This window comes from Heloderma suspectum, chromosome 7 (genome assembly GCF_057233095.1).
Source record: "Heloderma suspectum isolate Gila_16-S chromosome 7, 16-S_ref, whole genome shotgun sequence".
Lineage (NCBI taxonomy): Eukaryota > Metazoa > Chordata > Lepidosauria > Squamata > Helodermatidae > Heloderma > Heloderma suspectum.
This window is the reverse complement of record NC_139464.1, coordinates 84213748-84239114: the sequence shown is the minus strand read 5'-3', so window position 1 is coordinate 84239114 and position 25367 is coordinate 84213748. Positions and strand designations below refer to the sequence as shown.

The following is a 25367-nucleotide window of genomic DNA, read 5'->3' as shown; positions in this document are numbered from 1 at the left end:
TTCTTAAGGTGTGGTGACCAGAACTGAACACAATATTCTAAGTGTGGTTGCATCATAGATTTGTATAAGGGCAGTATGATATTGGCAATTTTATTCTTAATTTCTTTTCTAATTATGCCTAACATGAAGTTTGCCTTTTTCACAGCGGCCCGCACACTGGGTTGACATTGTCATTGAGCTGTCCACCACAACTCCAAGATCTCTTTCTTGGTCAGTTACCATTAGCTCAGATCCCATCAGCTTATACTTGAAGTTGGGATTTTTTGCCCAAATGTGCATCACTTTACACTTGCTTATAGTGAACTGCATTTGCCTTATTTGCCCATTCTCCCAGTTTGGAGAGATCCTTTTGGAGCTCCTCACAATCCCTTTTTGTTTTAACCACCCTAAATAATTTGGTGTCATCAGCAAACATGGCCACTTCACTGTTCACTCCTAATTCCAGATCATTTATGGATCATAGAATAGTAGAATAGTAGGGTTGGAAGGGGCCTACAATGGGCCTACAAGGCCATACGTTGAAAAGCATTGGCCTCAGTACAGATCCCTGTGGGATCCCACTGTTTATATTCCCCCATTGGGAGAATTTACCATTTATTCCTACCTTCTATTCTTTAACTAGTTACTGATCCATAAGAGGACCTCTCTTTGGATTCCATGACTACTGAATTTGCTCAGGAGTCTTTGGTGAGGGACTTCGTCAAAAGCCTTTTGGAAGTCCAAATAAACAACGTTTACTGGATCACCCCTGCCCACATGTTTATTAACACTCTCAAAGAGCTCTAAAGGGTTAGTGAAACAGTACTTACCTTTGCAGAGCATGCTGATTTCAGCAGGGCTTATCTTTCTATGTGCTTACTAATTTTATCTTTAATAATGCTTTGAACCAATTTACCAGAACAGATGTTAAGCTAACCAGCCTATAATTTCCTGGATCCGCCCTGGATCCTTTTTTACAAATTGGTGTTAACATTGACCATTCTCCAGTCCTCTGGTACAGAGGCTGATCTTAGAGACATGTTGCATATTTTTGTTAGAAGATCAGCAATTTCATATTGGAGTTCTTTAAGCACTCTAGGATGAACATCATCTGAGACTGGTGATGAACTTTCAATTTGTAAATAAGGTTGAGAAGTTAATTTTTTGTCACTATTATTTGCCTCAGTTCCTCACACCCCCTTTTTGAGAACAGTTCAGGCACAGGTATCCGTCCTACATTTTCTGCAGTGAAGACAGATGAAAAGCATTCAGCTTCTCCACAATCTCCTTATCCTCCTTTAGTACTTCTTTAACTCATTATCATCCAATGGTTCAACAGCCTCCCTAGCTGGTTTCTTGCTTTGAATATATTTAAATAATTCTTTATTGTTGGCCTTGATGTTGTTAGCAATATGCTCCTCAAAACATTTGTTTGCATCTCTTATTGTCTGCTTGTATCTCTTTTGGGCAAGCTTCTGCTCCCTTTTGTTTTCCTCATTTGGGCAAGACTTCCATTTTCTGAAGTAAGCCTTCTTTTCTCTAATAACTCCCTTAAGGTTAACCATGCTGGCGATCTCTTTGACTGAAAGGTGCTGCCTTTCCTAACCTGTGATACACATTCTAGCTGAGCTTCTATTGGGGTTTTGTGTAACCTCCAAGCATTTTGAAGGGATTTAGCCCTCTTGACTCCCCCTTTCAGCTTCCTTTTTACCAGTTCCCTCATCTTTTAGAAGTTTCCTCTTTTGAAGTCAAACGTGACTGTGTTGGACTTCCTTAGTAATTTTCCATATACTGTTTCCAGTTGGTTCAACAACATTGGTATCTTGTACTAGGTCCTGAGCAACACCACTCTGGATTAAATCCATGCCCCCCCCCCCCGGTTGGTTCCATGACCAACTGTTTGAGGGCACAGTCGTTTAGGGTATCAAGAAATTTAACCTCTTTGTCATGACTGGAACATGCATTCATCCAGTCAATCTGGGGGTAATTGAAGTCACCCATTATTATAGCATTGCCGCATTTGGAAGCCTCCCTGATTTCATTTTCCATCTCAAGATCACCCTCAGCATTCTGGTCTGGGGGATGATAGCATGTTCTCTGTACTAAATTAGTTCTGGAGCATGGAGCCTGGTATTGTCATCCACAGCGCTTCTGTGGAAGAGTCTGCTTCTTTCAGATTTTCTAGTCTGCTCGACACTATGCCCTCTTTGGCATACGCCCTTCCCTGTCCTTCCTATCGAGTTTATATCCAGAGATGATCATATCCCACTGGCTCTCTCCATTCCACCAGGTTTCTGTAATGCCCACTATATCCAGGTTTTCCTTTCAAACCAGGCACTCCAACTCTCCCATTTTGGCTTGGAGGCTTCCAGCATTTGCATAGAAACACCTATACACTGTGTCCCTCCTCAGGTGCTATATGTGGCAGTCAGCTGTCTGCACCTGTTAATGACAGGACTGGAAGATAACTTTGGTTTCCATTTTGATATGTTGAATACATAGGATTGCACTTACTCATATTCATTCTTTGTTGCCTGTGCCTCTCCTTTGCCTTTGTCTCCCTCTCTGTTGAAACTTTAGACTCGAGCTAATGGGACAGGGACTTCTCTTTTTTGTCACTCTGTAAAGATCCATAAACATTAGTCACTATACAAGAACCCCAACAACAACATAGAAGCCAACCTTCTTAGTGTGCGCATGTGTATGTATGTATGTATGTATGTGTATATAGCTATATCTGTCTGCTCAGTGCTGCTTCATACAAGATTTTGGTTATATACTTCCTGTTGGATGTGCATTTGGTGAAATAAGCCATGAGTACATACATCAATTGCTGGGGAGCAAAACTCCCTCCCTTAGACAAGACTGTCTTTCAGCCTCAATCCTCCATCTGCACTATGGGAGTAATCATACTAGCCTACTCTGAAAGACTGATGTGATGATAGCTGAGCTAATTTATGTACTGGGATGCTTGAAATACACTACGTAAATGCTAATTATTATTAATCACCAGTTGATCCGATGATACAATGTGTACCTTTCATACACAACCACATGTTGCAAATATATACTTAGGATCAGCAGAGATCAAGGAGAACTGGACTCCTGTATCTTTAATACATGTAGCGAAGGCAATGTTGACAGGGCTGTGGAAAGCTGGGACCAACAAGAGGAGAGGGCTGTTGCCTTCATGTCCTGCTTGTGGGCTTCCCAGAGGCATCTGACTGGCAACTGCAGGAAGCAGAATGCTGGACTAGGTGGACTTTGGTTTGATCCTGCAGCAGGGCTCTTCTTACATTCTTATGCTCTTCTAATGGCTATCTAAACCTTTGGCAAATGCTTTTCTTACTTGCAGGCGATAATCATATTTGAGAAGTATCTTCACCGACGCAGCCCTGAGGATCTCAGTTTAAAGAGGCTGGAATATGTATGTGCGTGTGTGTTTATATAAAATTGATAACCTGCACTTTTCATCCCAAAAGAGGCCCTAACAACCCTCCCCCAATGTTATAAAACAAAGAATAAAACAACTTTGAAAAGCATACCAGTAGCAACACAATACTAAGAAGTAGTCAAACCGAAACCTGAAAAAAAGTCAAATTGGGAAGCCCTCTCATAAAATGTGCCTTTTGCAGTGCAATCCTATACATGTCTAAACAGAAGCAAGCCCCACTGAATTCATTGGAGCTTTCTCCAAAGTTGAAGCGAATATAAGATTGCAGCCTAAACACAGCAGTCTTGACCTGGTGCCTCAACTCGCCCAAAGAAGTAATTAGTCAAATCTTACTGGCTAAGGAACTCCAAAGATTGGATGCCATTGACGAGAAGGCCCTATTCTATGTCCCCATCCTCCACACTTCATGCGTTGGAAGTACATGGATGAACACAATGGGTTGGTTTCAGATTTACGCTGGATCAACTGTACTGATGGAAATAGACTTCCCTGCCCTCTCCTTCCCACAGAAGCCCCTCCAGTCCCTGAACATGCTACAGAGAATCAGAAGACCCTCCTGAATGGAGTGATCTGTGGTGTGTGCGTGCGAGGAGAAGGGATTATCGCCAGAAATTGGGCAGAGGGACCTTCTGTGAGTGGAGCTCTTCCTATTGCAGAAAGCAGAGCTTGAATCCAACCCAGTCTGCAGTTAGGGTTCATGCAGGAGGAGGCAGTACTTCAGATATCCTGGTCTCAAACTGTGTAGATAAAAAGGAGCCTTGAATTGGGCCCAGAAACAAATTAGTAGCCAATGGAAGTGATGTAATATTGGCAATGAATGACAAGATCAACAGGCTCCTGTCAGCAGGCCGGCTGCTGAATTTTGTACCAGCTCTAGTGTCAGGACACTTTGACCCATGCGGAGCTGGCTGCAGTATTAACCAGAGGATGTATTACTGTTTCAAGCAAGATCAGTAGTATGTTGTAGTGAGCTGGGCTTCACACTACAGTTGTATTCCATTGGTCCACCACCTTTCTGTTTGAAAACACCTTGAAACTGCACCCATTTTGATCTGGGATCTATGCAAAAGCTTCAGCAAGTACACAAATCCTTACCAACATTTAGGCTTCATAGTTTTTCTTCATGGATGTTCAATCTTTTCTCATTAAAGGAATATTTACATTGTGGTGCCTTCTAAACAGCAAGAGCTCTACAACTGAGGCCCAACCCACAATATAAGAGGCACAGTGAATGACTGAAATATGTACTAGCCTACACTTTATTACCATACAAGGTCGCTCTGCATTCTTGCTGGTAATGTTTTATTACCGCCTATGTTTTCCAGAGCGCTGCCAAACATCTTGAACTTCACGGAATGATTACAAAGCTTTGTAAATATAAGCTCCAGATTCTGCTTTGCCATTCTCTCCTGAAATTAAATATTTTATTCAAAGAGAACCAGGATTTCTCTTTAACTTGGTGGTCAGGAATAGGCTGACATGTGGATGGAGCTTTCATATTTGTGTTATATAGGTTTTTCTTTTTAAAAAATGTATTGTTACTGTCTCTCAGGTAACAATACCCAAGCTACAAATAACTACTGCTACTACTACTACTACCACTACTACTTTCTGCTCCAGTCCAGTTGGGCATTATGTTATTTGTTATGTTGCCCTCTAGGTTTTGCATTTGTAACTGCTCTAGTTTTCCCTCCAGGGATCTGCTGGCAACTGATCAGGCCTTATCATGCATTGATAGGAAGACCTTGTAATCAGGTTTGTAGCAGCTGTTCCTCAGGAAACCTCCCTCAGGCCTGGTTCTCTGCTACTGCTCTGAGTTACAGCCTGAAGGGCTGACCTTACATTGTTTATTCATCTCTTCCATCCATCTCATTCTTCCTTTCCTCATCCTTCTAGAGCTAAGTATTGATCCTACATTTATTAGTTGTCTACTGTTCATGTTGCATTTCAATAAAGTTGAAGATTTGATTTACATGGAAGTGTGGATTGGATGTGAGCCAGAACAATCATCATCATCATCTTTGAATCCCTTTTTTCTAGAACACGCAGCCTGGTCTAAGATCTGCACTTATCCATCCCTGCTTCCAGCCTTTTGTAACATGGAGCCCTCCAAATGGTTGGGACTACAACTCCCACCACCCCCTGCCAGCATGACCAGGGGCTGTGCTGGCCAGGATGTTGGGAGTTGTAGTCAACACATCTGGGGGGTGCCAGGTTGGGGAAGATTGGTTTAAACTAGGGCAGGGGAACCTTCTTTGAACAGAGAGTTCAATTGTTTCTGGGCAAGCATGTTGCTGGCTACCTGGCAGCAGTGGGCGGGGCAACATCACTGAAGGCATGTAGCTCTGATGTGATTGCCCAGACCCCATTCACTCACATATATGCTCTCGCTCTCTCGTGCTGCCCCCCATCCCTCCCTCACTGCAGTCAGGCTGTTAAAAACAATTATCTGAAAAACACGTCTCCTGAGCCTTTGACCTCTAATCTCTGCCGCTTTCATGTCCCTTCCCGTTTCCTTATTGCCTTGCCCTTTTAGATTGTAACTTTGTGGACAGGGTTTATACTTTCTAACTCAGTCAGTGTATGGTGTTTAGTTTTTGAGACACTTTATTTAAAAAATGTATTAGAAATCGCCTAAGGTCCGATAGAGAGTAAACTCTCGTGTCACAAATCAGCACTCAGTTGGAGCCGTTGCCTGCCAGGGAAACCAACTATATATTTGTAGTTAGGAACATAGCAAGCTGCCTTACATCAAGTCAAAGCATTGTTCCATCTAGCTCGGTATTGTCTACCCTGACTGGCAGCGGCTTTTCAGCCAGGGCTCTTTCCCAGCCCTACCTGAAGATGTTGTGATTGAATCTGAGTCCTTCTGCATGCCAAGAATATGCTCTATCACTGAGCTATGGCCTTATGTAGAGAGCCTGCCACATTGCAGGCAGGCTTTCCAGCCACTACATTGGTCATCTGAGGCCTGCCTCTGGATCCACCCACAAACTAGGCAGTGATCAGAGAGAGAGGGAGCCTCTTCAGTCATGGCTCCCATTTATGGAATGCCTTTAAGAACATAAGAAGAGCCATGTTGGAACATTAGAAGTATTCTGTGCATACATCCACAGGAAAGCTCACCTGGCACCAACTATAATGATACTGTGGTGTCAGGCAAAGACTTTTTAGTCATATAATATCATTGCATGTATGAAGATTTTATCCATGCTGCTGTTTTTATGCAGATTTTTTAATGGATTTATATAATGCTTACCATATTTACAAAATATCTCTAAACTGTTGTTCTGCTTTATGTTTATTTTTACTATCATTTTGTAGTAGTGAGGGTTGGGTTTTTTTTTGCTGTATACTGCCCAGATGGTTTCATAGAAGGGCAAAAATAATTTAAGTAAATAAACATAGTGTGTGCCAAATGCTATACATATTGCTATACAGTGCAATACATTTAAGGTTTCCTGCTTCTACCATGCACCTAAAATGGGTAAATAGAAATGAAAATTTCACAGGACGTAGCTTCTTCCCACACAAGAACACTGTGAAAGAAAATGAAGGCCGAGGGACCCTCTGGACCAAGATTCAGCATTGAATTGTTAGCTTCTAATTACCTAGGTTTTCATATGAATCCTCTCCATGCATAAAGGAATGCAGATTTCTTGGTATTCAGGAAGATAACTGCACCTTGTTTCAGCTTGCAGCTAACAATGTCCATGGAAAAGGGTCATTCTTTTGGCAGAGACAGATAGTTCAAGGCTGAAAGAAATGGTTGTAATCTGGGAGCCGGGCTACCTTTTTTCCCACTAAAAGGGTGGCTGATCTTAAGTGATAGACACGGCCACCTCAGGTGCTTATTTTGGATGCCTTGAAAGGACAGCACAGTTTTACTTATTATATTTATTACAGTTGTATTTTTGCTCTTTGTGGGATTTTCTGTCTCAGGTGCCAAAATAATTTCACTACCTGTTCTCATGCAACACAACATCCTGGGCCAGCCAGATCCCACTGGTTGTCAAGGTCTTGAAAAATTGGACAGCTAGTCTGTTGCCTTTCTAAGTCTTTAACACTTATACAAGGCAGAAAGAAAGCTCTCTTAACAAGTCAAAGAAAGCTCTCTCTCAAAAAACCACACATACACACATGGTAAAAACAGTTTAGAATTAATTTCTTTAACGTTTTAAAAATTAAAAGGCAGAAAATTTGTTTTACAAAGCTGCAAATCATGCATTTTGGGTAAGAATGAATAGACGAATACAAATATGCTTATATTCAAAATATATGAATTTATTTGAGTTATAAAACCTTATATGGCTCAGGACCACAATACCTGGCACAGTGTCTCTCCTGGTATGAACCACCTGTACACTGTGGAGTTTCAGAGGACAGCAACGAGGGCCTTTTTAGCAGTGTTCCCCTGACTGCGGAATGTTCTCTCCAGTGAGGCCCACCTGGCACCAATGTTGTCATCTTTTGATGCCAGGTCGAGACTTTTCTCGACTCCCAGGCATTTGATGAGCTTTTAACACATCACTTGTTTTGGTTATGGTACTTTTGTTTTAGTTGTTGTATTATATTTTGGTATTTTTAACTGGAAATTGTTTTTAGCTATATTATACCTTGTATGTTTTAATAATTTTGTTGTAGGCTGCCTTGAGTTTTTTTTTAAGAGAGAGGTGACTAAGAAATTCAAACAGCAGCAACAACAACTTATTGTAAATCCGATATTCATAAAATTTTCAACGAATGAAGAAAATAGATGGAGGAATAGACAGCAAGAAAGGGTTATTAAAGACAGTGGAAAAAATAAACCAGATGGTTGAGCACCATTACACAGTTTGTGCATAATATCCACCTTGAAGTACACTACTTCTATGAACAGACAGAAGCAATACCCAGCCACAGAAAGTATGAAAACCATGCCAAGTTTCTCAAACAGCATAAGAAAGTTTGAAAGCATGCAAAACAACATATGACAAATGTCTGAAAAGTTTAAATTTGTTAGGATGGAGAAGAAACTATTTTTAAGGTCTCAAAATATCTAAATGTACGAAAGTACGAACTTCAGAAAGAAATATGAACATCTAAAAGCCATCTTAATAGAAAACAACGAACAGTAATAAATACATAAAATGCCAACAATGATTAACAGTTACAAAAAAAAATTCTAACACGGATGTTTTAATGTTAAAAATGAGATGGAAAACAAAGAATGTTGATAAAAACTAGATAGTAACATTAACAAAAGAGAGAGTTCTGAGAGAATCAGTGCGGTGTAGTAAAGAGTACAGGCTAACACCAGGGAGACCTGGGTTCAAGTCCCCACTTACTCACAAAGCTCATTGGGTAGCCTTGGACCAATCCTTATTTCTCAGCCTAACCTACCAGTGGGGCTTGTTGTGAAGATAAAATGGGTGGGCAATGAACCCACCTGAACAGTGGGATAAAATGTAAATAAAAATTCAAATTAGGAGTTAGCTCCACATTTTACTTTTTACAGTGCAACTTTTAATATAATATCATACAAGATACCACAGGGTTTACTTTTATGTCCTAATTGTACTCTTAATACCTGCATCATGCTGGTAAGAAAATATAGGAAATGTGTAGGACCCACAGGCCAATGATGACTTAAAGCTTCCAGTATTATTCAAATAGCTAATCTGAAATGCTTACTCAGCGTCATTAACTGATGACAACCTAGGTCTAGTTCTTACTTCAAAAGCTAGACACAGAATAAGAGAAACTTGCTCCCCAGTTCCTCCAGCAAACCAGAGGCCCCTGTGCTCTGCCTTAAGTCTCATAGCCTTACACATGAATGCAATAGCAGAACAAAGAGTTATCGCCCAAAATGCTTTGAAAATTGCGCAGTACAGAAATGAACTAAATGAAATGACAATCCAGGTGCCTGAGTGTTTTTAGGCCAAGAGGCTAACAAGCATCTAGATTTTGCACTCTGGGGATCTCTATCCATCTTTGCATACATGTATAAGGTTACAACCTCTCCCTGTGGTAGCCTTCCCCAACTCAGCACCCACCAAATGCATTGGGATACAACCCCCATCTTCCATACCCAGCATGGGAGTTGTAGCCCAACACATCTGGAGGACACCAGGTTGGGTAAGGCTACTCTAAAGTGCTGTGCAGTTAGCGTACCACATGCAAAACTCAAGAGGCCAGCGTTGTCTTTTGTTATTAGCAATCTCAGACATCACAGAATGTCCATATTCCTTCTGAGCCAAGGTTTTAGCCTTTATTCAAAACAGTTTCCCACAGCATGTTGAAGGTGCTCCTTCTAACCACTAGTTAGTAAGATAAAGCTCTACGTAATCCTTGTGGAGAGAAGGAAGCCAGAATAAATATTTCTGCAATTTCCAGCCTATTGTTTCACCTTCCTTGGAATCAGAAGAGGACCGGTAGGATGAGGGCTTTTTAATCTAGTGGCATCTAGGCCATATTGCCTAATATGCTCAGGGATCATTTGTACCATGAGGGTTGTCTGCAGTTCCATTTATCCCACACAGAATAGAAGGACTAAATACAAGCAGTTATTCTGGCAGGTAAACACTAGGTAAGTCCACACCATGTATGTAATAACGACAATCATTCCAGATTTCACAGAGGCTCCTTTGGGTTTTCAAGGAGCACAGCCTAACCGCCTAGCAAACACTTCCCCAACCTGGCACCTTCCAGATGTACTGGACTATAATTCCCATCAGCCAGCATGGCCATTAGAGGAAGCTGGCCTAGTGGATAGGAGTTTCCCTTGTTTAAGAAAAACAAACTATTTGCATACACTCAGGATTCCCCCAGTTGGTGTGTACAGCATTGCCCCAATTTAAGTTTCCCCAGTCTAGTGCCTTCTGGATGTGTTGCAGTACAGCTCCCATAATCCACAGAAGGGTGTCACAGATCACAGAAGAAAATGGGAAACCCAGTATGCCTCTCTCTCTCTCTCTCTCTCTCTCTCTGTGTGTGTGTGTGTGTGTGTGTGAGTGAGAGAGAGAGAGAGAGAGAGAGAGAGAGAGAGAGAGAAATTAGAATCACTGAATCATAGCTATGGATTGCATTTGTTAAAACCACATACACCTTCTCAAAATACGGCCTTTAATGCAAACCTTCAAGACCAAGTCTACTTGTATTTGTCCAGGGAAACAAGAATTCAATAGACTTCCTTACGATAGTTTTATCCAGACAGACACCATTAAGAGCCTAAAACTATGAAGGAGAAAACACTGCTTTTCTTCACATCCATCTGCTTAAACTTGAGAGCTTTTGTTACTTTTGAAGGTATCACCCCCTGCTGGAATAGCATAGTCATTACAGTGACCAAGAAGCAAAATGAAATAGATGCTATTTAAAGCTAGGAAATGATTTAACAAAAAAGTTTTATTTGAGAGTATTTAATTAGAGGTATACAGATCTCTTTAGTCTTAGAAAAGCTGACTTGAGTTTGCATAGTTTACAAGGCCAACAGGTTTCTTCTTTTTTCATTCCTTTGCTGCGTACCTTACATTCATCATAAATACCAGCATGTTACTGTATTGCTTTCTAAGGAACAGAGCAAGCAGCCTTACACAAAGTCAGACCTCTGGTCCATCTAGCTGAGTACCATCTGGAGAGACCTGACAGCGGCTCTCTAGGGTTTCTGACAGGGTTTTTCCCAGCCCTAGCTGGAGACGCCAGTATTGAACCTGTAACCTTCTGCATGCGAAGCATGGGGTCTACCACTGAGCTGCAGCCCTTCCCAACACACTCCTAGTTATTTCCAGGCCCCTTAAGGGTGCTGATTGGGAAATGCAGTTTGAAAAACTGGAATTGTGCTGTAATTAATGTACAACCTGCAGGACACCCCACCTTGATTTCTGATGACAGAGATTGCTCTAAATCTGCCTTCCCCAACCTGGTGTGTTGGCCCACAACTCCCAGAACGTGTTGCATGCCAACACATCAGGAAAGCAACAGGTTAGGGAAAGCTGCACTAGCTATTTGGCTTTTAACAGTGTTTCACCCCAAACCTGAGCCCGATTCAGTAATTTTAACTCAGGTGTGTGGACTTCGGAGAACAGGGATGTGCCTGTAAGGCCCACTCCTCCGTCACATTGCCATCCTGCCTCCTCAGCTCTACAGAGGGGCCTGTAGCTCAGGAGAGAGCACCTGCTTGGCATGCAGAAGGTCCCAAGTTCAATCCCCGGCTTCTCCAGGTAGGGCTGCAAAGCTCCTGCCTGGAGTCCTGGAGAGCCGCTGCCAGTCAGCGTCAACTGCGCTGGGCTAGACGGACCAACGGTCTGACTCAGTACAGGGCAGCTTCTTAGGTCCCTATGCACACTCCTTTCTGGCCAATTGCACAGTGAGAAGCCTGCTCTACTTGCGCAGGCCCCCCACATGACATGGAAGACAAGGAAGCGGCAGATGGGATAGAGCCAGCAAGCACAGACCCGCTCGACCTCCTCGCATGATTTGCATCACATGTGGTTCAATGCCCGACGGTGCCGTTGTTTTGGATCTAACTTACAGCTGATTGTGTGGTGTGCAGCTCTATTTCAGAGAACGTGCAGGAAAGGATTATTTGCAAACCATGAGAAATCAAGCTTGCCAACCTAGAAAAAGATGGTTGATGGCTTACATTAGCAAGTTCATTCATGTACAAGGGTGTGGGCAAATTTAAATCTTTCGTATTGCCTATTATTTGGACAAAACATTGATGGAGGCAAACTAACCATGCTGGATAACAAACCTGACTGGAAGAATACACAGACAAAAAGAGGCATCTGTATTCTTTTAAATAAAAACTTCAATTTAGCAGGCATCCAGTCATATTCAATGCTGAAAAGCATAAAAAAAAACCCTTGTATGCAGTTCAGAACTAAGACAGTGTTTTAAATGCAAATATTAAAGGCTGCACCCCAACCTTTAGGAGTTTTGCCTAAACTGCTCGATGAGAGCCAGAAGGCTTTAAAAAAAATCAGCATAACTGTCTGAGGACTGCTGTATAAAGTCAGCAGGCCAAAATTGCTGAACTGTGCCCCTTTAGACTAAAGGTGAGAGACTCAAATGTTTGAATGTACTTTCACAGTTTAAAATCAGCCCACGCATAAAAAACTAGCATGTCAGCAAGAAGGTTCTAGCTTACCATTCTCCCCGATATGTTAAATTAGTATTTGCAGGGGGGATATTTAAGTATAAGGGTTTACTAAATTCTACCCGCCCCGCCGCCCAGCCCCAGCTAAGATGGTACAGTCCAGCATCAGTTTCATGCCATGTGGGCTGCTAGGTTGGGGAACCTGTTGAACGACTCCCATCAGTCCCAGCCAGCAAAGGTTAGGGATGGTAGGAGCTGGTCCAACATCTCGAGGTCCCCCACCAATGATGTAATGCATATTGATTACGATGTACCCAGCCAAAATTTTGCTTTTATTAAGTTCGTTTAGACACGTGCATGAAAAAATGAAGACTGTACTGCATACAGTCTTTGAAATACATGATGACTACCAAGCTCCCTACATCCGAGAAAAGTTTGCAGCAAGTAATCAAAAGCAGTAAGAATACAGACATGCTTAAGAGCTTAAATCACAAGCAATCAAGTTAGTAATGTAAAAAATCTTTGGAATTTCTCATGTAACACTTTTGTATTTGTTAGAAATCCCCCAATACAGTAGAAATGCAGAGGACTTTGGAATAAGGCGGAGCTTGGTTTCAAAGTGGTTTCCTTCCCATTAGGACATCATCTTCTTCTTACATTCCACTGAGCAGAAAACCATCCCTTCTACTGGCATAAACTTCTGGCCAATAAGACACTTGCTGCAACAGGAACACAGAAAGCACTCTGTGGTAGCATGCCAGTTGAAGCTGTTGTAACTCACACGTTGCACTTCTGGGTCAATGGCATTGTGGCAACCTTGGCAGACCTAGTGAGCAAATAAGAACACCAAAATGCTTTATTTTTACGTTTTAGATTACAACAAAGCCTTGCATGGGCCAACACAGGATGCTGTTACGGCTGCAGCCACAACATCGCTCACCATAGTGACCCCATAGATATTAGTCAACTGTTCCAGATTTAGGCCACAGAAGAGGCAAAGTGTCCTAGTGTGCCTCTCTGCTACTTAGAGTCCTAAATAAGAGAGAGAGAGAGAGAGAGAGAGTGTGTGTGTGTGTGTGTAACCCTTCACCCTCCATCCTGGAATTGCTCACTTACACCATCTTATCTTACAAACTGCTTTTTAAAGACGCTTCTACATTTCAAATGCCATTTACTGGTGGAACTGCAGGGCTGCTTTTGAGGGAACCCCCACCCCCAAAGCCCTGTTGGGCGTACAGAACTAGCTGCACAGTTCCCTGTGAGCTCACAGGACCTCCACACTATAATATACCTTGTAGGAAGGAAAGAAATCAACACAGTTCAAAGTAGGTGAAGGAAATCCTCAAGGTCACCCTCCAAATTCATCGTGTGCACATCTATACGTCAAGAGCATACCCTGTCACATGCTTTAATTTAGTGATCAGCTTTAGAGCAAAAGCAAAGGGCTGCCTGCCGGGCAGTTGTTTCTCTTGTATATTTGGTACATCCACTTGTTCATACTCTGAGTTTGTCTCTGGAGCCATTCTAGACATGGAAATAATTGGGGGATGAATTTTCCTTCTCTGAGAAAGATCCTACTCAGTGTGACACTGCAGAGAGAGCAGGCAATATCTATCATTTGCCCCACCTTGTAGATTCTGTCCATTCTTGCTTGTCCAACATGCGGCGAGAGCCACTGTGCTGAATGCTTTCGAGGCACCTCCACTTGGTGGCGAGATTGTGGAAACTGGAAATACTACACTGTAGCTTGGCTGGATGGCTCTGCTATCTTACAGGTGAATACAGACCCATGAGACTATATGCAATCCCTCCATGACTAAAATATACGGATTAAAAAGCCACAGGTGTGTCACGGTACATGAGATGTGACAACGAAAAGGCATGGATGTTAAGATTATGAAGTTGAAAAAAAACATGCACAGCAAATATATAGATTAAATCCAATCACCCACTCATGTCTGATAACATGTATGTCTGTGCAAATATACCACTGGTTACTCCAATCTTCAGGACAGACATGATTGCTCATAAAATCGCAACATTTAAGAGAAGCAGCTTTGTTGATTATACCTGAACAGAAATTATACAAAGGTAGTATCAGGCTGTATGTCAAGGGCTCCTTGGAGGGCTCTCTCAGTCTCATCCAGTAGCCAAGTCCAGACACAGACAAAGGGATTCTTTTCAAAGCTTTATTCTTCTTTTACAACTTAACAACTCTACAGGTAGCACCTAGATCTGAGCAGCAGAGTACCTATGCCCTAAGTTGGAACAGTTGGTCCCCGTTTGAAAGGGAATTACTGGCAGACCCCTGAACGTAAGGACTAGGGAGAGTCCCTCCCCTTTTCCCTTGGATCCTCGGGGCGCAGCCGTTGTGTGCGCGCCAACCGGGCACTACGCTCCTTTCCGCGCCCTCCATCTGGCGCTGCTCTCTGCGTCGCGCATCCACTAAGTCTGCTATCTGTGCTCTGTCACTCCCTGGACTGCTAACTAAACTAGGAATGCGGGTGGGAGGAATCTCCGTCAGCTGGAGCGACTGCTCTTCCTCAGAATCAGAACTACTCTGGGATTCTATGGGCTCAGTGTCCACCCTGACACTGTAAACCTATGCCCACTTACCTAGGAATAAGCCACACTGAACTCCATGCGACTTACTTCTGAGCAGACATGCAAAGGATTGCACTGCGAAGCGAATACCGAAGAGGAGAGAAGCTTCCTAACTTCACAGCCTAACAAACCAGGTATGGGGGAACACGTGGTCCTCCAGATATTGTTGGACTGCGATTCCTATAATCCCTCACCACTGGCTTTGTTGGCAGTCCACTGGTATCTGCAGGGCCACACGTTCTGCACTATTGTACATAAGCAACTAATAGCACAATCCTATGCATGTCTACTCAAAGGTAGGCCCCACTGAGTTCAGTGGAGCTGACTCCCAGGTGAATGGGCATAGGATTGCAGCCAAAGGTTTTGCCAGCCTCTAAGGCTACTTCTACACACCTTGCTTCTCAGAGCTTCCTCCCCCATTCAAGTTTAGGAATGATAAATGACAGCACGCTGGCCCTGTTCCAATGCAACAATATGCCAGAGTTGTTGAGAATTATGGCGCATCATGCATGAGCAGCATGCTTGTGTACCCTGTCCAATTGCCTCTGCTTGGCTCCTCCTGGCAGCGAGGGCAGTTAAATTATCTAGAAATGAATGAGGAAGCAAAAGCTGCCTGTTGTATCCAAACCGGGACCCTGGCTTGTTGCTCTCCTAAAAAACCAGCACTGGGAATCTAACGTCAAAGCTTGACTTCTGACCAGTGGAGGCTGGTGGCTCTGATGTCAGTGGGGCTGCGCATCCGCTCTGGGTTTCAGTCCTAACTCTAATGGAACTATCCAAAGTGTTGAACCCATTATGGGGATTGGGTTCAGTACCTTGGACAGCTCCCTTAGAGTTCTGACTGAAACCCAGAGCAGATTCACAGCTCCACTGACATCGGAGCCACCAGCCTCCACTGCTTCAGACTCTGGTTTGCTGGGGAGACACATGGGGGCTCCTAAGACTGAAACAGCTTCCACACAACAAAATTACCCCTCTCCTAGCCCTTTTCATGCATTTACTCCACGCAATTAGCAATCACATAGAAGAGTGGGCAGTGGCAACTGGTCCCATCATCCAAATGTTCAGGGATATGTCTGCGTAGGGAAGTCTGCTAGATATTGGTGGGTTCTCCTTGAAATTGGGAACCCTCAGCAATCAGGATTTGCAGCTCCACACGATCTGTACTGCGTACTCCAATGCAAGTCTACTCAGAGTAAGTCCTCTAGAGTTCAATGGGACTTCTTCCCCAGGAAGTACGTATAGGACCAAACTCTAGTCACATGGAGTGAATGCCTGAGAAGGGCCCCTGACAAGCTGGCTTTCTTAATGCAGGGATTTTGTTTGTTTTTGTTTCCTGTGCTGTTTCTTTTCTGTACAGTATTTATCCTTTTGACTATTTGCAATCCACCCAGAGAACATTTGTTACTGGGCGGATTAAAGAGCACACAAATAAGTAAATATGGCAGGGAAGCCAGCACCCAACAGCAGTGGTCCAGTCAACTCACAGGCTGAATCGCCCGATCGATCGTTTTGAGAGAACCAGGCTGCTGAACTGCCCCTTGCCACAGTTTAAAGACTTCTTCCTCTCTACTTTCATCTCTGAGTAACACTCTAACGCACCAGCAAGTTCTTTAGACAAAGAGGCTGTCAAGGAAGTATTTTCCCCCAGCCAGTTCAGATAATGGAGACAGCAGGGTGATGGGAGTGCTCCAGCGAACAGAACGTTGGAAAGCTCAATTTAAGAATGAGAGATTAAAAAAAGCTAATCAAACCCATGAAAAAAAACACTAATTAAGAGAAGAAAAAAAATCAAACAAGAACACTCTGAATCTTGTTAATAAACATCATTTAAAAAAACAAACGCAAAAAACAATAGCATAGACAGAACAACGATAACCCTGAGGAAGTCATTAACTTTGGATTAATTGATGCACATTGTAGACAAGTTCTCACCCATTCACTCTGCATTCTTTACAGTATTAACAGAGTGTGCAAGCACGTGCGCACACATACGCACTCTTTCCAAGGTGGTGCTCGGGAGATTTTAAAACAAATACAGCAGGTGTCCCAAACTGCTGCACAATACAGTGAAATACTATAAACACAGTCTAGGAGACAGCGGAAGAGGCACCCCTCTATGAAAGACTTAGGCCAAGGGAGTTGGCCCTGAAGAGGCGCTCTATACCCAAGATACTCTGGGCCCATTTCAATACATTATTTCCTAGCAGGTGTTCTGTCTGCATGCATATAATACGGCAGCCTTTCCCAACCAGGCACCCTCCAGATGTGTGGGTCCAACACATCTGGAAGGCACCAGGTTGGGACAGCTGCAATACGGCCACCAGAGTCAAGGTTCTAGGAATGAGTCTCTAACGCAGCCTGAACATTGAAAGCCAAGAACTACTAACCTTGAAGTCATTTCACTGTTCATAAGGGAGCATTATCGGCATGTGTGTGCTTTGCCTGTGTTTTTGGGGGAGGGGTATTTTGGCTGGGGTGTGCGTGTGCTGATTTGGCATATGGGGTTCAGACCTAACCTCTGCCGTGTACTCAGGCCATTGCGATTCTTGCCAGACTCCTGGTGCAGCCATTTTGTGAGTAGCCCCTCTTCCCATGACAGCCATTTTGTGGTGCCTCAAATTTTGAAATGTGTTCACATGCCCCCAAAGGTTGGTGACCTCTGGTGTAGTGTATTCAGCAACCAAAGGAAGAAAATCCACCCTCTTATAACACCTTGAGCACCCCGGTGGTGATTACTGGTGTTGCTTTTACCCTCGCCACAGAGTTAGCCACTTGAAGGAAGAATCAGTTACTAATTGTACCTACATACATATACAGAGCAATCATATGCCCCCTAGACAGCATCTGGGGGGATGTAGGTGTGTTTGCTTTGGGGGATCTGAGGTCGGAACCAGGCCTCCAACCTCGGAGCCCAGAAACCGCACTCCCCACCCCCTCGGAGCCAGTGCAGTTGTCTGAGCCAGCTATGTCCCCACACTCAGAAATGGAACACAGAGAAGAAGGGGGCATTCCTGTGGGTGGGGAAGGGAAGAGACTGGGGAAGCTGTGTTACGCAGCTTCCTTTGCGTGCCCCAGCCGCCTTCTCTCCCTCTTGGAAGCACTGTGGCTCACCCGTCTTGCAAAAACGCAGCTGGCCGGAGCACGGAGGCGAGAGTTACTTCTGTGCTCCAGCTCCCTTGCATTGGATACTCGGCAGCATCTGACTTTGGAGGCTGCCAACTATCTTCACAGGATTGTGCCCTTCGCCTTACACATTAGTTGATCTATTGGTTTAAATGTATATTAAATTTTTAAAACAACATTGTGTGGAATTGCTCAACTAAAAGTTAACAACGCAACAGTTGATCCTATTTTATGAACTATTCCTGTCATATGACTAGCCCACAAAGCCATCTCTTGTGTTACGCTCCCATCTTGGCTGAATTGCTCAATCTTCTGTTTTCAGTACTCGTAATGCTGCAGCCCAGCCTTCCCAGTCACCAAACAGTCAACGCCTAGAGCAGGAGTGGGTAGACTTCAGCCTTGTGGGATCTACTTTATCATTTTTAGTAGAACCTGTGAGATCTACCAGTCAGAGCCAGGCGCAAAAGACATACACTCAGAATTAAAGAATTTTGAGCCCAGGAATTTGTTTGGAGTACCAGAGCGGAACGGAGCTCACAGCCCTCTTCCACACAAAAATCCTTGCCTGGTTACCCCAAGCATTCTTCATTTCATTTTCAGCAGTATATATAACAGGTGATGGTGATGGTGGCGAGTCATCCTGTGGTTGCTACTATTCAACAACTGAGAGTCAAAAATCCTTACTGGTCTACTGCAAATTACACAGAGATCTACCAGTAGATGGCCATCTACTTTTTGCCAATGCCTGCCCTAGAGGGACCATTCCACTCTGTTATAATAAAGTCCTGTAATATAATGTTTACAAGAAGCCATTTATTTACATTTGTGATACCACTTTAATGCTGCAATCCTTTTCTCACATACCAGAGAGTATGTCCCATTGAACTCAATGGGCCTTTCTTCTGAGTGGACATGCATAAGATTGCCCTGTTAAAAAGTCTTTTCATCCCAGTCTTTTCTTCCCACCACCTCATTTTAGTTAGGAAACCCACTATTCTAAGCAAGATACGGGAAGGTGCATTTACTCTACACAGTAACAACCTTACATATTAATTGCAAATGCCAGGCAAGCCTTGACTATCTTACCACAGCATGGTTCTTCACGTAGCATGGTTTACAGACAGGCTTTTCGTTCACCATGACATAGATCTCCCCGGCCAAGACACAGTCGCAATCAAAGCAGCAGAAATGTTTCAGATGCCAGCTTTGACCTTCTGCCTGGGTGTACTCATTGCTGAATATAAGCTGCAGGGAGAGACGGTTATCAGACACACATTAGCCTAGGTGCACAGTTCTTTTCTTCTAGAAGACCTGACAAACTAAGGCATATTTCCAGTTTAAACAAATGTCTCAATTCTATCATGACTTCAGTGTGTTCCATTTAAGAGTCCATGTTTTTCAAAAGAACCTTCTCAGGGCCTCTGTCTGTTAAAAGAATGTGAATGGCAGACTTTTGCCTCTCCCTGAGGGGTTGGGAGAGGAAACTAATGTAGAATTACTTCAATAGAATCACTGCTAGAAGAGTCAATTCGTGAGTTGTGCTACCTATAGAGAAAAATAGTACAGTGCACACGGCAAGTGTGATGAAAGTAAGAGTCAGCACAGGTTTCTGTGATACTTGGACAGGGGCAGGGAGCACAAAGTCACACCTGCATTGCTCTCTGCTGCAGAACTAGCGAAGCTGGTGATGTTCACCTGAGCCAGGCTCAGAAAATACATTTGGGGGCTTGTTAAAGCCTGCCTCAGAAGGAGAGGTGAGCTTCTCAAGCCTTCCAAAGCCATCTCTTCCCCTGGGACTAAATTCCAAGCAGGAGAAGAATGGCTGGCTTTCTGGGCCTCTCACTTTTCTCGTGAATGTAATGGAGCCCCATTGCTCCATTGCATTCAAACGGAGGGAAATTAATATCCAGCAGGAGCAAAATAAAGATAAAAATGGAGGCCCATATGCCACAGAGGACCTGTGGGGGATGGGCTCTCCTTTTCAGTGTTTTGCTTCTGTAGTGTCTTTTACTCAGTTCTTAATGTAAATGGGGCAACAATAAAAAAGATGGTGTAAGAGCAAAAAGCGAGGGGGGAGGGCGCTAAGGATGCCTCCCCATTACTTTGGCACTTTGCTTCTGTATCTCCTCCCCATACAAGCGAAGAAGCTTCCCTCCATTAGTTTGTACAGGGGCAAGTAGGAAAAGGATCCCGCTACCTCAGTGATGGGGGAGGGGGGGATTTTTTCCCCAAATTGTAGAATTGGCTCAGAAAAGTTATCCGAGTTCTGCCAATTATTTCTGGAAAAATATGGGTAATTTCCAAGTCAATCTACAGGGAGCTTTTGAAAACTGGCCCACCTCTACTCAGGACACTAAGCAGAGGCAAAGCCCTATAAAAAGCACAGTGGGATACATATGCACTGTGGCGTACACTAGTGCTGCTGTAAGAGTTGTCTTGTGGCACACTCTCAAAAAAGGTTGGCCATGACTTATGCAGCATGTACGTTTGGGGTCTCCAGTGTGGTGCCCACAGCTCTCAATGTACTCACAGACATCTCTCCGTGCCCCTTTTTATTTCATTAAGCTTTTTAAAACTATTATTTTTAACTGGGAGGCTGGCTTGCTGCAAAGCACTGCCCTCCAGCACTATCTTTATTTGGGTTCAGAACAGTATTGTGTTGGTTCTTATTTTCTTTTAGCCTCACCAGTTTGCCTTCTGAGAAATGAGTGTTTTATGACTGGCCACACCCAGCACAGCAGCCATTTTATGAATGCGCAAGGCATCCAGGTGGCAGCCATTTTATGAGAATGCCCATGACCCTCTCTCAAAATTCCAAATGCGCCCACTGATCCAAAAAGGTTGGGCTGCCCTGATGTAAGTTTTCAGGAATGCCTTGATCTCAAACCCAGAGAGGGATGCTCCCAGATAAGGCTTTTATTCTGTAATCATCCCTACACAGTCCTGGAATGTTATGGGGGTGCAAGACAACACCAGATTCATGGAGGATGTCTAGCAGTGGCTGTTAGCAATGAAAACTAAACAGAAACCCCGTGCTTAGAGGCAGTATCCAGGTTCAGGCAACCTGGAGTCCTCCAGATAATTTGGACTGCAACTCCCAGAACCATGGACAATTGACTATGCTGGCTGGGGCTTATGGGAGATGTAGTCCAACCAGGTCCCTGCATATACATTTGAACACCAAGTGCTGGGGCAAATGGGATGGCTATCACCATTGTATCTTGCTTATTAGCAGCATTTGGTTGGCCACTGATGGAGACAGAACACTGGACAAAATAGATGCCTGGCCTGATCAATCAAGGCAATTCTTAACTGCATAGATTTTCTGAGGTGCCTTCCATGGAAGGAGAGCAGAGGGGGAATCTCGCTTACCTCATCGCATCCAGCACAGCGGGGTTTCTCACTGTCACAGTAGTGTCGGCCGCAGTATAGTTTTCCATTCTTCCAGAAGTAGATCATGTCAACCAGGAGCTCGCTGCAGGTACAGCAGACAAAGCAAGCAGGGTGCCAGAGTTTGTCATACCCGGCCCGCTCAGCATAGACAGCTGGGTCACCTTCCTTCATGTTCAATTTGCACCGGAAACAGAACTACAAGGAAACCACACAGTCACACTGGGCTCTCCGGAAGACACATGTGCTTGTAAGGAAGAGTGTTGCTGAAATGCATACCAAATCAGACAGCTTAAAGCCAAGCTATTCATGAGATGGCAGTATTTTATAGCGGACACATTTATCCAGGACAGCCTTCCCCAACATGGTGCTTTCTAGATGATTTGGACTACAACTCCCATCAGCCCCAGCCACATGGCCAATGGTTAGGAATGCTGAGCGTTGTAGTTCAAAACAGCTGGAAGGGACCAGGCTGGGGAAGGACAAGAAATATACTTCTGTCCCCTTCCATTCTCAGGTCCAGAACCACCACCACCAGATTCTGACAAGTCAGTTAAACTAAAATAGCAAGCTCTACACTAGTTTCTGGATGCTGATCCATAAAGACCGGTGGTGTTTACTGCAGGACATAAAGAATATTTCTTTAGAAAGTGAAGCTGTATGACAGGAAAGAAAGGCCAGAGACTAAACACAAACATGCATTCTTAAGCATTTCCCCCCAAGAAAGATTTCATTGTATTCAAAAGGATTATAGAACAAAAAAACAATGAGAAAGAGATGATGCCTGACATAGAACAACTTCTTATTTCACTAATACCATCAGCAGCTTATGACATAAGGTTCCGCTGACTCTGGCTTTTATTATATAGAAAATTTAATTAATTAATTAATTAATTGCCCATCTGGCTGGTCACCCAGCCACTCTGGGCAATATACAATAATAAAAACAGTTTAAAACAATAAAATTCTACATTAAAAACATCATATTTCTAAAAACACTCTAACCCACCCCAAATGCCTGCCTGAACAACCACGTTTCTAATGCATGGCGGAAGCTCATTAAAGAGGGGGCATGGCGGAGTTCCCTAGAGAGGGAGTTCCACAGAGTGGGGGCCACCACAGAGAAGGCCCTCTCCCTCGTCCCCACCAGTCTAGCTGTCCTGGCTGATGGGACGGACAGAAGGCCATCCAAGGCTGATCTTGTTAACTGGCCTGTCTGGTGTTGCTGGAGGTGCTCCTTGAGATAGGCTGGGCCGGAACCATATAGGGTTTTAAAGGTCAAAACCAACACCTTGAATTTGGCCTGGAAAAAAATCCATGTCTTGCTTAACTGAAGGTGCCTTAGATAAAGTGAGGTGTGTGTTTTTTTTTTTTTTAAAGCATTGTTGCTGTTAACCAGGAGAGCCCTTGGGACTATCATCTTGGAAGAAGGAATAGAAGATGACAGAACTCCCTCAAATATACACCAGAAAGCATTTAGGCCTATGGAGGAGTCACAAGCCATGGACTAAACTGGCAGAATGGCTATGTAACAACGGTGCCACGTGCCTTCAGTTACAGTGTTTATTTCATACTTAACAGGTTATGTCACCACAACATAACAAAATGGATCATTCTCTCAGTTGCCACACTTCATAGTTCTTCCAGCAGGAGCATAACTCCCCCACTGAGGAGATGCAATTCTTTGGCTTCAGATGATCTTGCACATAAGAACTGGGATCCAAAAGCTGCTTCAAGGTGGTTACCCCTTAATTGTTTTTTGAACTGCCCCATGCCCATATTGTATTTTAGCAGAACTTCCCTGACTTTTCACAGCTGCTTACCATGTAGCATGGGAAGAGGAAAGGGGGGTTGGTCGTAAACAAAAAAAGTTTACAGCTCCCTGGAGATGACAAAACTAGTTTTATAGAACTTTGGATCCTAGCCATTGAAAAATGTAAAACGGCAACAGACAAGGGCACGGTTCAGATGTAACACTACCTGTCCTCTGGCTTGGCATCTGCTTCCAGTCTCCTCCCTGTGGATGCACTGGAGGAAGGGAGCAGAGGGAAAGCGCGTATGTCCAAAGCTTCCCAAGGCTCTTTCTTGTAGTGCTAAACTACGGCATAGCGTCATGGCTGAACTGGGCCCATACTGTTTGCAGAGCTTGTTACATTCAACTAACAGTAAGTGAAGCCATGAGACCACTGCATTTTGATTTACAATGTTTGATTTGAAGCAGCGGCCTTTCCCCACTGAAATTAGCGGGTGGTAGGAGAAAGCAAGACTGCACTTCTTTCTAGGCTTCCATCTCCGCACTTAACTTCCTCCCTCTTCATCTAGGAAGGGCTGTCTTCCTGCAGGGATCATCAGTTTTCACCTTGAAAAGAAAACACATAACTTCTTCCTGGGAACTAATGGCTCTCACTGAAATACAGCATAGCCACCAGCCATCTCAAGAGATGAAATATTGATCTCTATGCAGGTACTAAATGTGGCATATTACAACAGCTGTATGATCATCACGTAGAAGATGGAGCAGCTTTGTTCTCTGCTGCTCCGCAGGGCAGGACTAGACCTAATCGACAGAAGTTTCAAGGAAGCCAATTTCAACTAAACATTAGGAGAAACTTCTTAACCGGTGAGAGCCTTTTGACAGTGCAACAGATTGCCTTGGGAGGTGGTGGGCTGTCCTTTGCTGGAGATATTTAAGCAGACGGGATGGCCACCTGTCAGGGCTGCTGTAGTTGCACGAGTCCTGCACTAAGCAAGGGGTTAGATTAGATGACCTCCAGACACACTTCTAAAATTGGATGACCTAAGTATAATCAATGTGAAGAAATAATAGATTTCGTGCTCCCTTCTCCCCAGCAACTACCACCTATGCTCAGAATGTTACATGTTAGAACATACTCAGTGATTGCCAGTGGAGACCCCAGAGGCATTTACTTCTGCCCCGTTAATTTTAAGCTTGCAGAAAAACACTGTCAATTTCAATTTAAAAAGCCCAAACACCTATATTCTTAATAAAGCAGTGAATGTGGAAAAGACACTAGCATGAAGTTAAAAGAACACAAATGAAATGCTTTCCTGTCATTTAGCTAAAGCCCTGCTCCTATTTGCAGTCTTTACGCAAACGTGCACATGCCCAAATATACACACTTACATATTGGGATCCCTTTTGGCCCGCTAGTTTGTCTTCCATGGCTCCCACAGCAGCCGAGGTGCCCCTCTCCCCGTTACTTGGGACATTCTTCTCCCCGCCTTTGGCTTCCACATCGCTCGGGAGCTTGACGTCTCCCACTCCGAGCGCCTCGTTCTTGTACTTCTTCACAAACTGCTCCATCTGCTTCACCTCATTGGGAGTCAGCTCATGGCATTTGGAAGGATCCTGATCGTGAGCGGGCAGCTGCTTGGCCAACTGCTTCTTCCTGTACTGAGCCCCCTCCGAGCCGGCCACCGGCTGCTTCTCCTTCGGAAGCATCTGCATATAGTGCCTTGCCTACAGAGAGTCAGGAGGGATTGCTAGCATTAGTTATTATCAGATGCCCTCGGGATTCCAGCTTTCTAAACAAAAAAGGGGAAGGCAACCCCAGAGAGATTTAGTCGCGCTTTGCAGACTTGCAGTGGGAATGGATACCAAAGTGTGGATGGTGAAACTGGGGGTGGGTGGGAAAGTTAAGGGTACTGAGTTAATGTGGGGCAGAAGCTGAATTTAGACAACTCACCACGTAAAAGCATGTGTTTACTCCAGTG

At 43.9% G+C, this 25367-nt stretch overlaps 1 protein-coding gene across 3 annotated transcripts in view; it reads right to left on the bottom strand.

Annotated features, from left to right (window-relative positions):
• Positions 1–8926: 8926 nt before the first annotated feature.
• TES (testin LIM domain protein) overlaps positions 8927–25367 on the bottom strand; it is a 40966-nt gene continuing 24525 nt past the window's right edge. Inside the window, exons 4-8 of one of the 3 annotated variants that reach the window (XR_014784434.1) lie at positions 24778–25113; positions 21615–21830; positions 19329–19487; positions 11679–13338; positions 10803–11055 (exon numbers count right to left, since the gene is read on the bottom strand). Coding sequence is in view for 2 of the 3 variants with exons in the window: in XM_084810795.1 (XP_084666921.1) it covers positions 13147–13338; positions 19329–19487; positions 21615–21830; positions 24778–25113 (903 nt within the window). In the remaining variant the exon portion in view is untranslated. Of the gene's footprint in view, positions 13339–19328; positions 19488–21614; positions 21831–24777; positions 25114–25367 lie in introns of all 3 variants that reach the window. The other 2 variants (XM_084810795.1, XM_084810794.1) reach the window with 2 other exon arrangements.